The sequence below is a fragment of the Coptis chinensis genome, chromosome 9, assembly GCF_015680905.1.
Source record: "Coptis chinensis isolate HL-2020 chromosome 9, ASM1568090v1, whole genome shotgun sequence".
Taxonomy (NCBI): Eukaryota; Viridiplantae; Streptophyta; class Magnoliopsida; order Ranunculales; family Ranunculaceae; genus Coptis; species Coptis chinensis.
The window spans coordinates 60,705,475-60,720,607 of NC_141464.1; the positions used below are offsets into that span (position 1 = coordinate 60,705,475).

The following is a 15,133-nucleotide window of genomic DNA, read 5'->3' on the forward strand; positions in this document are numbered from 1 at the left end:
TGAGCCCGTTATATGAACTCCGTCTTATATAAACTCCAAATGAACTCTACCAACAAAAGTGGATTTGTAAGATGAATTGAAGGCTGATTTTGGGTGAAGATAGTTTTTTCATAACATAGAATCTTCCTATAAAAAATCAGCTCAAACAAAAATATTTAACCTTGTCAAAAATTGTTTTGCAATTTAAAAAATTTAGACCGTTCGATAATTTTATAACACTGTAAGCAAATTTTGATATGTCCGACATCTTCAAATGTGCTGATTTTTTCTAAAGATGATCTATATTGTGGGAAGAACATCTCCACTAAAAATCAGCTTCTAATTTATTGTTTTTTATGGTTGAGTTTATCTGGAGTTCATATAACGGGCAGAATATATATATATATATATATATATAACCTGTAAAAAGTTTCAGTTTTGAAACGTCATGTCCTCCAAGGAAATATCGAAGTCAGTGTCAGACATTTATTTGCCGAATGTTCAGAATTTTTCTGGAAACAAAGATTTTTAAACTCCGAAAGGGCACAAAATTCTTAGACACGGTATTTAGTACATTTCTACAATAACTCATTTCCAAGGAATTTGGGGAATGAAAGCAATAGAAATCTGAGTTTTCTATCACATTGAAACACAAGCAACGACAATATATAACATGACAAAAAATGAGGCTAACGGGAAACATGAATTTCATGACTGAAAATCCATAAAAGAATAATTCAAAGTTGTGTACAGAGAGAGACAGAGATGTAAAATATGGTCCATCAAAATACTTCACATGGATACAATAAAGACCTTCATAAGTCTATGGTAGTACAAGTTCAATCAGAGGATGCCTATGTCAAAGGGATCAAAATAGCCAACCATCGATATCTGCCAGAAGTTCAACTACGTCCAGTTCAAAAGTTTCTTACTGAGGTTTAGAGGAAGAATGTTTCAACAACGGACGATGCTCGCGGAAGATGTTGTAGCTTCTCTTGAAATTTCCCTAGATAATGCTTTATTGTAAGATCACGTTCCTTGGAAATGGAGAAAACCATTTTCTCCAACACCACGGCATTATTCAGCAAAATTTCCACAAATTTAAGTCCATTTGTATGCCCTAGAAAGCCTTGAAACTCAAAAGAGTTGAGGTGGTACATGCATTGCAACGGCAGCCCTGTATCTTTGTACTTGTGTGGTGGACTGACCCAATTCTGTGTTGAAATAATACAATGATGATTAAAACAGTTTACTTTGATAGGCTGATAGCCCCCAGAGTCCTGAAGTATTTGTGTTCATAAATAGAAAGGTACCTCATACCACTCGGTGCAATTCACAAAAATCTCGCGCTTCAAGGCAACAACAAAAGCAAAATTAGCACAAATTATAAAAGAAACCAACAAAAGCTACCAATAGAAGGTACAATAACTTTAGAAGCAAGATTTTATATTACATGATTGATCATTACCGACAATACTTCTACACTAAGAGTTTCCAAATTAGGAGAACAGTTGAGCAGGTATATTATTGCACGAATGCAATCTCCGTAAAGCCAGGTTTGGAGCTTTATATACCTCAGACTGACGAATTGCAAATCTAAAGTTTCAATTCGAGCAGCAGGCTTAGAAAGAACCTTCACTCATGAAAAGCCCAATATTAGAAAATCTGTTGACAAAACAACAATCTCAAAAACAAATAAATTATAAACCATAAAGTTAAAATTCAAACAACTCAAGCTAAAACAGCATATTTCAGCTCTAGCTCTAGCTTGAACTCTTTATAAACAGAATAAATTGATAAGGAATAGACTGCCTGGGAACAGCCCGCTTACAGAATTTGACCCAGTTATTGATCATCGAAATACAAGACAGAGTCAAGAGATCTAAGTTTGCATCTTGATCACAGTGATAGGGGTAATTTTAGTATAATAGTGAATCCAGTCAAAAGGATTAACACTCTAGGAGCACTAAAACATATGGCCCAATACTAGCATAGAGCATAGAAGTCTAGAATTCCCATTTAGCAACAACTTTTACCCATAATCTAACAGACTGCAAACACTCAAGTTATCTGAAATTTTAGTATTAGACAGAAATTGCTATGACAGTTAAACATAATTCATAATTGGTAGTAATGAAACTTTTAAACATAAATCATAAGTAAAATTTCAAAAGTTTCATGAGAACTTTTACACTTCAACATTCTTTTGCAGCCAACATCGATCTTAAACAAGCTCAAAACATGTTAGGAAAATTTCGTATTACAAACAAGTTAAGAACATCCGAATTGTTATACGCAATACCATGGCAACAGGACTACAGTCTTCTAGTACAGCACGAATATATACTAGATTTTTGCTGAAAAATAATAAATATGCAAAAGTACCTGAAATGCAGCTTGAGTTGAATTTAGGCACTCAAACACAAGGGATCATACTAACCTCAACTAACCATGGACACAATCTGAGTGTTCTGACATTGCAGACTTCTCTTAGATATTTTTCCAACCTTTGGACATAATATTCCAACCTGAATTCAACAATCACTTTTTCTTTATCATCTATATCAACCTCCATGTCAAAGTCAGCATTAACTAGAGAAGACGGGATCTCAATAGAGTATTTGTTACTTAAATCAGCTTTCAACTTTAAAGATAAAAGAACTCGAGCAACTACTTCAATCTTACAATCACGTTCCGTACTAGGGTCACCAGAATTAGCATCAAAACAATCTTCTATTGCTAAGTGCTTAAGTTTAGGACAACAAATATCAAGACTCCTCAGCTTGTAGAACTCAATATCGGTTAAGCTCAATGACTCAAGAAGCGGGCAGCCTGAGAAGATCTTAGTGGCATCCTTAGGAAAAGTCAACGACTTGAGATGCAGAGTTTCGAGAAGAGGTAATGAAATCAGATTAAGAAATTTCAACTTGTGACGAATGTGCAGTTCGCCCCTCTTAAAATTCAACTTCAAGACTTTCAATGTTTCACAAGTAAACAGACCTATTGGGAAGTCAAAGTAACGTACAGTATATGGCATGTCGATATCAAGCTCTTGAACATTGCGTCGTATTGAACCGCGGATCCATGAACAAATACATTTTGGTGATATTTCATATTTATCATTGTAGAATATACGAAGCTTCTGTATGTCAAAGGTGTCATGTTGAATAAAAACCTCATTTACAAATTTCTCAAAACGAGATTTTCTTCCATCCGTTGGTGTCCTCTCATTTAGTATTCTAGAGTCGAAATTTAAAGTGGGAAGAGTAGCCCAAAGATCTGTCCATCTTAAACCATAAATACTAGCTTGCACCGCGTATTTCATATCTAGTAAGGAAAATATTTCATTAAGAATGTTATCAGGCAAAGTACTTATTCTGTCTTCTTGATCATGCTTCACCTTCTTCGCCACAGGTATAACTTGCCCATCGTTTGATTCCATGACTGGAGAAACTATAAAAGGAAAAACAGTAGGACAATAGGTTAGACTATAATAGTGCAAACATACTACATGACACTAACACAGGAGGAGATAATGAGATTGAAACCTAAATAACCAATATATTTTTAAGTGTTTCTTATTTCTTCACTTCTTCCCCATCAGACAATCTAAACATTAGGCTTATATTAAATTTTTACAGTGGGTAAAAGAGCAGGGCCGGCTCAACCCCCTAGCAAAATAGGCAGCTGCTTAGGGCCCTGCAGCCCAAGGGGCCCAATATAATTCAGCCCAATGCTTTTTTTTCAGCTTACAATCGTTTTTCTAGCCCTTATTTAAGGGTTAGATAACGTATATTAGAATCTATGAAATAACGTTAGATAACCATTTGTTTCCCTCGCCTTCTCCAACGTTTCTCTCGTGTTCTCTGACCAAAAAAATTTCTCGCATCCATTGGCATTTGGCGTTCTCTGACCAAAAAAATTCTTCGCATCCATTGACATTTGAACTTTGTCTAGGGCCCCTCATTGTCTTGAGCCGCCCCTGTAAAAGACTATGCCAAACGAAATATTAAAGTATATCCAAAAATCAGTTAAGACCAAGTAACTTACATGAACTAAGGAGAAGAAGAAGTCGGAGATTACGGATATTGAAAGATTTTAAATGGCTTGGAACGTAAAATGAAGTTGATGACTGGAAAAGCGCTTCTTATACTGGTGCTTGCTAAAATAGGAAGCCACGTTGGACTGTTTGGTATTAAGCAGGTTTGGGTCACTAGGTGCAATCCTTTAACACCAAAAAAATTGTTGGATTGGGCTCAAGTTGGAAGTTGGTCTTCTTATTATTGGACAGCCAACCACAACCACCTTCATGGACACCCCCATAAGTCCATAACCATTTACATTGATTTGAACAAACAGTAAACAGCTCACTTCTGCAACATTTCTCTGTCACAAATCTTTTGATCTTAGAAACGAGAAAAAAAAAATGGTTTCATTGCGTTTCCCATCATTCTTGTTTTCTCAGCCAACAAAGTTTCCAAACAACCCCAAAAAACACCCTTCCTCGGCAGTAACTTCTGTTGCAGCTGTTGTTGGTGTTGGAATAGGACTTGTGTTCGGTTTATTGGTACTCACATTTTTTAAGCTGAATGTTCGTTTGTCTATTATTTGCCGGATGATGTTTTGAAATTTTCTGGAAATACAGTATTCTTTGGAAACTTTGCATTACATTTAGTTAACTTCTAGAACAACTCATTGCCAAGGAGTTTGGGGAATTAAAGCAATAGCGATCTGAGTTTTCTATTATCACATTGAAACACGAGTAAAGTAGGAATGTGTTTTGGTTTTTATATAATCTACGGTCTAACAACACATAACGTAACAAAAAATACAAGAAACTAACAGCAAACATGAAGTTCTTGACTGAAAATCCAGAAAAAGATATTTCATATATATATATGATGATGGTCCATCAAAACACTTAACATAGATACAACAACGACTTTCATAAGTATATGGTGTCACACTGTCACCTGTTAACTCGGAGTATATATACCTATGCAAAAGGGATAAAAATAGCCAACCATAGATATCTGCCAGAAACTCGACAGGTCCAGTTTAATAGTACTGCTGAGGATATTGGATGAAGCATGTTTCAATATTGGACGATGCTCGCGGAATATGTTGTAGCTTCTCTTTAAATTTCTCCAGAGAATCCATTTCATATTCGCTACTGAAGGTAACCATTTTCTCCAAGACCAAGGCATTCTTCAGCAAAATTTCCACAAATTTAAGTCCATTTGTGTGCCTTAGGAAACCTTGAAACTCAAAGGACTTCAGGTGGTACATGCATTGCAACGGAAGCCCTGTATCCTTGTACTCATTTGGTGGACTGACCCAATCCCGTGTATATATAAAATACAAGTTGAAAGTTGAAACAATTTACAATGATAGCCTACATTTTTAAAGACTCCCAAGGTGTTTATGCTCATAAATAGAAAGGTGGATACCTCATAGTACTCTCTGCAATTTACGAAATCCTCGCGCTTCAAGTCAACAACAAAAGCAAAATTAGTGTAAATATAGAAGAAGCCAACCAAAGCTACCAACTGTAATGTTGGCAAGATTTCGCGCTGAATGATAGGTCATTACACACAATACTTCAACACCAAGAGTTTCCAGATTAGGAGAATTGTTGAGCAGGCATGTTATTGCATGAATGCAATCTCCATAAAGCCAGGTTTGGAGTTTCATACACCTCAGATTGACAAATCGCAAAGCTGAGGTTTCTATCCGAGCAGCATCATGAGAAAGAACCTTCAATCATAAAATGTCCAATATTAGAAAACCAGTTGACAAAACAACAATATCACAATAAAAAATTATAAAACAAAGTTAATCTACCACCAAGTCAAGCAAGAAGAGTATATTTCTGCTGGTGCAGAGCACCTGAGCTCACAAATATGTGGCTATGCATCAATTGAAAGATTTACAGAAATTCTAGCTTGAACTCTTTATGATCATACGTTAAAGGGATCACAGCCTAGGTACTGCCACTTAAAGAATTTGACACAGTTACTGATCATCCAAGTACAAGAGAGGGTCAAAAGATCTAAGTTTGCAACTTAAGCATAGGGATGGCCATAGTTTGGAATAGTAGTGAATTCAGTAAGGATTCATATTCTAGGAGAACTGAAACATATGGCCCAACACTAGCATAGACACTACAAATCTATTATGCCCAATAATTAGCAACAAATTTCACCCATAAGCTACCTCCAGCACAACACCTATCTGTACTACTATACGTTTTTAGTGAAAATAATAAACATGCAAAAGTACCTAAAATGCAGCTTGAGTTGAATTTCGGCACTCAAAAAAAAAGGGATCACCTTGTATGTAGAAATGAACTTACCTCAACCAACGATGGACATAATGTTAGACTTCGAACGTTGCAGACTTCTCTTAGATATCTTCCCAACCTTTGAACATAACGTTCCATATTATCTATCTCTTTTGTATCCCGGTCTATATCGTCTGGATCAAACTTCATGTCAAAGTCAGCAGTAACTAGAGAGGATGGGATCTCAATAGAGTAATGATTACGTAAATCAGCTTCCAACTTTAGAGATGAAAGAATTGGAGCAACGACTTCAATCCTACAGTAACGGTATTCTATAGGATCAAAACAATTTTCTATTGCCAAGTGTTTAAGTTTAGGACAGCATATATTGAGATTGCTCAACTTGTAAAACTCGATTTCGTTTAAGATCAATGACTCAAGAAGCGGACAGCCAGAGAAGATGTTAGTGGCATTCTTAGCAAAAGTAAATGATCTAAGATGCAGAGTTTTGAGAAGAGATAATGAAATCAAATCAAGGTATTTCAACCGTTGACGAATATGCATTTCGTCTGTCTTAAATTTCAACTTCAAAACTCTTAAAGTCTCACAAGTAAACAGACCAATTGGGAAATCAATTGACGTTCAGTATATGGCATGTCGATATCAAGCTCTTGCACATTGCGTCGTATTGAACCGCGGATCCATGAGCAAATACATTTTGGTGATATTTCATATTTCTCAATGTAGACTAGACGGAACTTATGTATGTCAGAGGTGTCATGTTGAATAAAAACCTCGTCTACAAATTTCTTAAAACGAGATTCTCTTCCATACTTTGGTTTTCTCTCATTCAGTATTCTGGAGTCAAAATTAAAAGTTGGAAGAGAAGCCCAAAGATCTCTCCATCTTCTACCAAAAATGCTCATCTGCACAGCGTAAGGCGAAAATTTGGTGAAGAACGTTATCAGGTAAACTGCTTATTCTGTCTTCTGTATCATGCTTCACCTTTTTCGCCATAGATATAACTTGCCAATCGTTTGATTCCATGACTGAAGAAATTTTCAAACTAGGAAAAACAGTAGTACAAAAAGTTAGTTTATTTATAGTAGTGCAAATAAACAAACTACATCACACTTACACAAGAAGGAAATACTGAGACTGGAACCTAAACGTATTGGCAAATCTAGTTTTTGATGCGCTTTCTATTCCCTAGTACCGCACAACAAAGAATTAAACGATGGATATTTTCTACTGTTTATGTTCCATATTATGATTTCCTACGTAACTATGCCAAAAGCAAAAAATAATTAAGCATACAATACTCGACCAATATCTGGCTTTTATATGCAACTTGAAGAGGTTGAAAACAAAACAATCATCACACAGAACAAATAAAGATAAACAATCTGGCTAGTAAACCAACTTACACGAACTTAGGAGAAGAAACTCCTAGTTTTTCATGGGAGTTACATAGACTACAACGAAAGTGAGAGAGGTTACGCTTTCTTTATGGTTTGAAAGAATTGAAGGAACTCTTATAGGCATCACTAACGTACGGTAGTCGCTAAAGTAGGATCCACGTTGGATTCCTATTTTCTCTTTTCCACCCGTTGCCGATCCTAATTCCTAGCGCAGTGAGTGTTTTGCTATTTCCAAAGCTAGAAAGGGAAACTTGTTCGGTTTGGATTTGTAAATTTTTTGGGCCTTGTTTGATAGGTGCACCACGTTGCTTGAATGAGAGAGCTTTGCAGGGTCAGGGTAATCGGCATGCCAATTTTTTTGGCTTTGTAATGTCAGCATATCAATAGATCCCGTGATTTCGAAAGTCAGAGAAATCTAAGTCTTACGATGATATTCTACTACACTCCTACCATACTCTCCTTGGCCCTTGGTGGGCTAATTGTTTTCCTGCCCATGAAGGACCTGTGTGTTGTTCAGTTCACGTTCACTTCTAAAATAACTCATTGCCAAGGAATTTAGGGAATCAAAGCAATAGCAATCTTAGTTTTCTATCACATTGAACACAAGCAAAGTAGGAATGTGTATTGGTTTTTAATGTCATGTAATCTCCTGTTTAACAATAATAACCAACCATATATATTTCAAAGTTGTGTACAGGAATATGTATAAGATGGTTCATCAAAACACTTCACATGGATACAAAAATGACTTTCATGCGAATGTAAAAATGATAATAATAGCCAACTATATATATCTGCCAGAAACTCGACACGTCCAGTTCAAAAGTACATTACTAAAAATATTATTGCACAAAGAATGTTTCAATATTGGACGATGCTCGCGGGATATGTTGTAGCTTCTCTTTAAATTTATCCAGATAATGTATTTGATATTCGTTATAAAGGATAACCATTTTCTCCAAGACCACCCCATTCTTCAGCAAAATTTCCACAAATGTAAGACCATTATTTGCGCGCGGTTGCCATAGGAAACCTTGAAACTCAAAGGACTTGAGGTGGTACATGCGTTGCAACGGAAGCCCTGTATCCTCGTACTCATTTGGTGGACTGACCCAATCCTGTGTATATATAATACAGGTTAAAACAATTTACAATAATCGCCCACATTTTTAAAGACTCCCAAGGTGTTTATGCTCATAAATTGAAGGGAAAGGTGGATACCGCATTGTACTCACTGCAATTTACGAAATGCTCGCGCTTCAAGCCAACAACAAGAGCAAAATTAGTGTAAAATAAAGAACAAGCTAACCAAAGCTACCAACTGAAGCTACAACGATGTCATAGAAAGATTTCGTACTAAATGAGTGGTCATTACCAACAATACTTTTACACTAAGAGTTTCCAGATTAGGAGAAGTGTTGAGCAGGCATGTTATTGCATGAATGCAATCTCCATAAAGCCAGGTTTGGAGCTTCAAACACCTCAGATTGACAAATTGCAAAGCTGGGGTTACGATTCGAGCAGCATCATTAGAAAGAACCTTCATTCATGAAAAATCCAATATTAGATAGATAAAACCTGTTGACAAAACAACAATCTCACAAGAAATAAATTATAAAACATAAAGTTAAAATTAAACTAACTCAAGCAAGAAGACCATAATTCGGCTGGTGCAGAGCACCTGAGTTTACAAATATCAACTTATGCGGCTATGCATCAATTGCAAGATTTACAGAACACTACTAGATTGAACTCTTTATGAATATAATAGATTGGGAAGTAATAGATTATACGTTGAAGGGACCACTGCCTGGGAACTGCAACTCACGGAATTTGACACAAATACTGACCATTCAAATACAAGAGAGAGTCAAAAAATCTAAGCTTGCAAATTAATTAAGCACAGAGATAGGGATAGTTTAGAATAGTAGTGTTTGTTTTTTTTATAGTAGTGCATCCAGTCAAGAAGGATTAATATTCCAGGAGAGTAGGGGCACTAAAACATATGGCCCAACACTAGAACTAGCATAGAGCATAGAAGTCTAGTACGCCCATTTAGCAACAATTTTCAGCCATAAGCTACCTCGCTCCAGGCTCCAGCTAGTACAACATCAGAATATACTATATCTTTAGTGAAAATTAATAAATGTGCAAAAGTACCTAAAATGCAGCTTGAGTTGAATTTAGGCACTCAAAAGAAGAGAGCATATGTGTGTATTCCTTTGTAGGTAGAAATGATCGAACTTACCTCAACCAACCATGGACATATTGTTAGAGTTCTGACATTGCAGACTTCTCTAAGATATTTTTCCAACCTTCCAACATAATATTCCATATTACGGATCTCTTTTGTATCCCGGTCTATATCGTCTGGATCAAACTTCATGTCAAAGTCAGCAGTAACTAAAGAAGACGGGATCTTAATAGAGTAACAATTACTTAAATCAGCTTCCAACTTTAGAGATGAAAGAATGGGAGCAACGACTTCAATCTCACACCAGCGATTTGTTGGGTTAGTGGAACCGTCAAGCTTTGCTCCGGTGTCCGACCTTGTTACTCTCAGTTTTCAATTTGGAGAAGGGGGCGCGACCCGCGCTCAACTATGCTTTGGACAAGGCGCGCCATGCGCTGACACTACTAGAAGAGGGCGCGACCTGCGCTCGTCCATGTCTTGGTCAGGGCGCACCCTACGCTCATGCTGTGAGAAAGTTATAGGAGTTGGGCGCGACCCGCACTCGGATTAGCCTTGGCAGAGGCGTGACCCGTGCTCATGCCTTCCGAAATTTTCACTAATTTCCAATATTTCGACCCAAAGCCCATTTTCTCACCTTTTTCTATGTGTACCTATATAAAGGAAATAGAATAGGGTTTTGAGATAACTGATAATCGTAAAAATAGTAGAATCCTAAATATTAATGTTAACAACACTAATACGTAATCCTACCGTTCTTACGTTTAAATCAATTCTTTTTACTCTCAAAACATAATCATGCAATATAATGAGTAAGGATTCGTTCCACTTTTAACTGTCTAGACTTAAATTGAATTCAACTAATCAAACCCAAAAGGAACAATGGTGAGAGTAATGATTTGATGTGAAATTTCTATACTACCATTCCCAACACAAGAACAATAATAAGAACATGTCATTATGGAATAAGTAATTAACTTTATAAATTTAATAGAACAATAAGAACAAGATATGATTGAATGAATAACAACTACTTATTAATCTAATGAACAATAAAAACAATGATTCAATACTCAAGAAATAAACTAATTAATTAATGTAAAACTATATATGGATCTAAAAACTAATCTCTAATGGCTACTTTCTACCTAACCTAATTTTACTACCTAACCTCCTCCTTTAACAAAGAGTCAAACTTTTGTTTTTATACTTTCAGATCCAAAAATCGTGCATGGGCTTGGAGCCATGTTTTAGGCCGGAAAATCGGGCCCAAAACCCAATTTCTTTAGTCCAAAATGGGCTCTTCAGCTGCAGTTGGCTTCGACAGATATTTCATCCACTTTTGCTCCTTTGATTGGGTCAAGGCTTGGACCATTGGAAAGCTCTTTCCGAGCCAGTCGTTTTGACATAAGATACTCCCAATTCCTAGGTCTGAGTCTAAAGATACGGCCTTCGGAAGTTCTGCTGACTTGTGCACTGTTTCTGCCCGTGTTGACTTTTCAGCTTTTGACCGGGCTTTACAAAGGCTTTGTCTCCTTGAATCTTGGCCTTTATTCACAGAACTCCTTAGCAACCGACCTTTGCTCCTTTATCTCGCTAAAGTGGCACATTTCTGCACATAATGGACTTTGAAGCCTGAAATGCATAAAAATACGTAATCAGTATTAATTCTTAATTATTACTCACATAATTGGTCTAAAAGTATGATGGTTAAGGGGTTAAAACTACAGTTTTGGGCTCTTATCAATAACTTTTGAGAGATTCATTTCTTGGGTATTGTGGGAGCTCTATTGAGCTAGGGTTTGAGTGAGGCCTCTTGTTCTTGATTCTTGATATCTCTTGTAAACTCTCCAATCTTTGCTATAAAGGAAACTCGGCTCTTGTGTGGATGTAGGTAACATTTACTGAACTACCTAAATCTTTGTGTCTCTTTGCATATTTACTTCCTTATTTATTGTTTGTTTGTTATGGGTGATGATAAATTAGTGGTTTTGCCTGTTTGAGTTTGTTGTGATAACTACCAAAGTCTTGGGTAGGTGATTTTCTTGTTGTGAGCTCCTAGTTTAAATCATTTGGGATAGAAAATAGCTAGATTGAGGTGTGACTTTCTAGTGAAATCTCCCAACAAGTGGTATCAAAGCACAGTTTTGAATCATTGGAACAAGGTGTGTGAGAAAATACTCCACCTTTAGCATTGAGAGCTAAGTGTTTGAAGAAATTCCTCTGAGAGGTTCTCTACCGTTGTTTTGGTTCAGTGGAAGTCATGACGACCGAAAAAGAAAGCTACAAAATAGAGAAATTTGACGGAACAAACTTCGGGCATTGGAAAATGCAAATCGATGACGTACTCTATCAAAAGGATTTGATGGAAACATTGATAAGTGAGAAGCCCGATGAGATTCCACAAGGCATATGGGATTTGCAAGATAGAAAGGCCTTGGCCACAATCCGATTGAGTCTTTCGAAGTCGGTAGCCGTCAACATTAAGACTGAGAAGACGGTGAAGTCTTTCATGGAGGCACTTACTACGATGTATGAACAACCCTCCGCCGCGAACAAAATCTGTTTGATCACCAAGCTATTTAGTTTAAGAATGTTGGAGGGGACCTCCTTCAAAGATCACCTAAATGAATTCAACCAAACTAAGGACCAATTGGAGTCGGTTGAGATTACATTTAGTGATGAGGTGTTAGCTTTGGCGATACTTGGACAATTGCCTCCAACTTGGAAGGCAACAATAGCGGCTATTATTGGTTCTGCGGGAATGACCAAATTAAAGTTTGAGCACGTTGTTAGTATGATACTAACCGAGGAAATCCGGAGACATGATTGTCCTTCATCTTTGGGGTCAACTTCGGGGTCGGCATTGAGCACTGAAAGTAGAGGAAGAAATTCAAATAAAAGTCGTGGTAAGAAAAAGTAGAGGGGGAGATCGAAATCTCAAGCCCCCTGATTGCAAAGCGTTGAACACAAACCTCGAAACTTAAGTGAAGTTGTATGCTACAACTGTGGTAGGCCTGGCCACTATAGTCCCAATTGCTCGGCACCAAGAAACAATAACAACATTAACAAGAACAAGAACAAGAAAAATAATCAATAAGCTAATGTTGTTGAGATGGTAGATGATGCCTTAATATGTTCGATGGAGCAAAAGAAGGAGTCTTGGGTACTTGATTCTGGCGCATCTTTCCATGCTACTTCACATTGAGAGTTCCTTAAGAACTACACCGAAGGTGACCTTGGAACGGTCTTTCTCGGTGATGACCAACCTTGTGACATTGTCGGCAAGGGTGACATGTATGTCAAGATGAATGGCTCGTCATGGTTATTGAGGGACGTCAGACACGTTCCAGATTTGAGGAAGAATTTGATTTCTGTGGGGCAATTGGCGAGTGAAGGATTTGTTACAGTCTTCACCGGTAACACTTGGAAGGTCTCGAAGGGTTCATTGGTTGTTGCAAATGGTAAGAAAGATGGTACTCTCTACATGACTACACATGGGTGAGAGTCGATTTCCGTGGCACATGGCAAAGAAGATCCGAATGTTTGGCACCGCAGACTTGGTCACATGAGTGAGAAAGGAATGAAAATCCTTCACTCTTCTGGTAAACTCCCAAAGTTATAGTCGATTGAAATTGACTTCTGTGAGAACTGCGTATTTGGAAAGTAGAAGCGAGTGAGTTTTCAGAGAATGGGTCAGACTCTGAAAGCTAGAAGGCTTGAGTTGATTCATACAGATGTCTGGGGGACAGCTAATGTCTCTTCACTTGGCGAAAAGTTATATTTTATGACTTTCATTGATGACATACTAGGAAGGTGTGGGTCTATTTCTTGAGACACAAGTCAGAAGTATTTGAAGTGTTCAAAACTTGGAAGGCCATGGTTGAGAATGAGACAAGCTTGAAAGTAAAGAAGCTGAGATCCGACAACGGTGGAGAGTATGAGGATTCAGGTTTTAAGAAGTATTGTGCTGACAATGGCATCAAGATGGAAAAGACTTTGCCAGGGACACCTCCTGTTGAATGGGGGTTGCAGAGTGGATGAATAGAACACTGACAGAGAGAGCTAGGTGTATGCGTACACTAGCAGGTTTGCCTAAGCAGTTCTGGGCAGAAAGTGTTAGCACAGTAGCTTACCTGATCAATAGAGGACCATCAATACTTTTGGATTTTAAGTTTCCAGAGAAAGTGTGGAGCGGGAATGATGTGAACCTTTCCTATTTGAAGGTGTTTGGTTGTGTGTCCTATGTCCACATTAGTGACCAAGCTAGAAGCAAGCTTGATGCTAAGTCACTAAAGTGCACCTTCATCGGCTATGGCGGTGATGATTTTGGGTATCGCTTTTGGGATGATCAAAATTGAAAAATCATTTGTAGTAGAGATGTTGTGTTTAATGAAAAGGTGATGTACAGGGACAGAGATAAAGCACAAACCAAATAATCGGGTACAGAGAGCGGCACAGAGTATGTTGAGTTGGAAGACTTCGATATAAGTCGTGGTATAGTGGGAGCCCTACAGTCAGAGGATGACAGTAGTAGTGACTTAGAGAATAATAAGGATACTATTGTTTGGGCTTTGGTAGTGTCTTTGCATATTTACTTCGTTATTTATTGTTTGTTTGTTATGGGTGATGATAAATTAGCGGTTTTGTTTGTTTGAGTTTGTTGTGATAACTACCAAAGTCTTGGGTGAGTGATTTTCTTGGTGTGAGCTCCAAATTAAAATTATTTAGAATATATAGAAAGTAGCTAGATTGATGTGTGACTTTCTAGTGAAATCTCCAAACACGATTCTCTTCATGATCAAAGCAATTTTCTATTGCTAAGTGTTTAAGTTTAGGACAACAAATAGAGGTTCTTCAACTTGTAAAACTCGATTTCGGTTAAGCTCAACGACTCAAGAAGCGGACAGCCAGAGAAGATGTTAGTGGCATACTTAGCAAAAGTAAATGATCTAAGATGTAGAGTTTTGAGAAGAGGTAATGAAATCAAATCAAGGTATTTCAACCGTTGCCGAATATGCATTTCGCCTGTCTTAAATTTCAACTTCAAAACTTTCAAAGTCTCACATGTAAACAGACCGATTGTGAAATCAAATTGACGTTCAGTATATGGCATGTCAATATCTAGCTCTTGAACATTGCGTCGTATTGAACCGCGGATCCATGAACAAATACATTTTGGTGATATTTCATATTTCTCAATGTAGACTAGACGGAACTTCTGTATGTCAGAGGTGTCATGATGAATAAAAACCTCGT

At 37.3% G+C, this 15,133-nt stretch overlaps 2 protein-coding genes and 1 long non-coding RNA gene across 6 annotated transcripts; all 3 read right to left on the minus strand.

Annotated features, from left to right (window-relative positions):
- Positions 1-725: 725 nt before the first annotated feature.
- On the minus strand, positions 726-4,170 carry LOC147477114 (F-box/LRR-repeat protein At4g14103-like). 3 transcript variants are annotated; one of them, XM_086584788.1, is made up of 5 exons: positions 4,030-4,170; positions 2,420-3,432; positions 1,448-1,612; positions 1,293-1,328; positions 726-1,193 (listed from the first exon to the last, which is right to left on the minus strand). In XM_086584788.1, the coding sequence occupies exons 2-5, from the start codon at positions 3,419-3,421 to the stop codon at positions 918-920; spliced, it is 1,479 nt and encodes a 492-aa protein (XP_086440914.1). In that variant the 5' UTR covers positions 3,422-3,432; positions 4,030-4,170; the 3' UTR covers positions 726-917. The 3 variants fall into 3 exon arrangements, with proteins under 3 accessions (XP_086440914.1, XP_086440913.1, XP_086440915.1); XM_086584787.1 differs by having other exon boundaries at positions 1,433-1,612; XM_086584789.1 differs by having other exon boundaries at positions 1,054-1,193; positions 1,554-1,612.
- Positions 4,171-5,280: 1,110 nt separating this feature from the next.
- On the minus strand, positions 5,281-6,588 carry LOC147477115 (uncharacterized). 2 transcript variants are annotated; one of them, XR_015209071.1, is made up of 3 exons: positions 6,335-6,588; positions 5,572-5,736; positions 5,281-5,465 (listed from the first exon to the last, which is right to left on the minus strand). It is a non-coding gene; the product is annotated as an uncharacterized LOC147477115 (long non-coding RNA). The 2 variants fall into 2 exon arrangements; XR_015209070.1 differs by lacking the exon at positions 6,335-6,588 and adding an exon at positions 5,827-6,073.
- A 1,863-nt stretch (positions 6,589-8,451) lies between these two features.
- Positions 8,452-9,650, minus strand: LOC147477116 (putative F-box/FBD/LRR-repeat protein At4g03220). Its single transcript, XM_086584006.1, has 4 exons — positions 9,477-9,650; positions 9,059-9,223; positions 8,905-8,940; positions 8,452-8,801 (listed from the first exon to the last, which is right to left on the minus strand). The coding sequence occupies exons 1-4, from the start codon at positions 9,534-9,536 to the stop codon at positions 8,526-8,528; spliced, it is 537 nt and encodes a 178-aa protein (XP_086440132.1). The 5' UTR covers positions 9,537-9,650; the 3' UTR covers positions 8,452-8,525.
- Between the last annotated feature and the right edge of the window lie 5,483 nt (positions 9,651-15,133).

Coding starts and splice junctions, on each gene's coding strand:
- LOC147477114 (XM_086584787.1), bottom strand. CDS start 3,421: ATGGAATCAAACGATGGGCAAGTTATACCTGTGGCGAAGAAGGTGAAG. Junction 1,329..1,432: donor TGTCGGTAATGATCAATCAT/GTAATATAAAAT, acceptor GTTGCCTTGAAG/CGCGAGATTTTTGTGAATTG. Junction 1,194..1,292: donor ATTGCACCGAGTGGTATGAG/GTACCTTTCTAT, acceptor ATTTCAACACAG/AATTGGGTCAGTCCACCACA.
- LOC147477116 (XM_086584006.1), bottom strand. CDS start 9,536: ATGGTCAGTATTTGTGTCAAATTCCGTGAGTTGCAGTTCCCAGGCAGT. Junction 9,224..9,476: donor CAGGCAGTGGTCCCTTCAAC/GTATAATCTATT, acceptor TCATGAATGAAG/GTTCTTTCTAATGATGCTGC. Junction 8,941..9,058: donor TTAGTGTAAAAGTATTGTTG/GTAATGACCACT, acceptor GTTGGCTTGAAG/CGCGAGCATTTCGTAAATTG.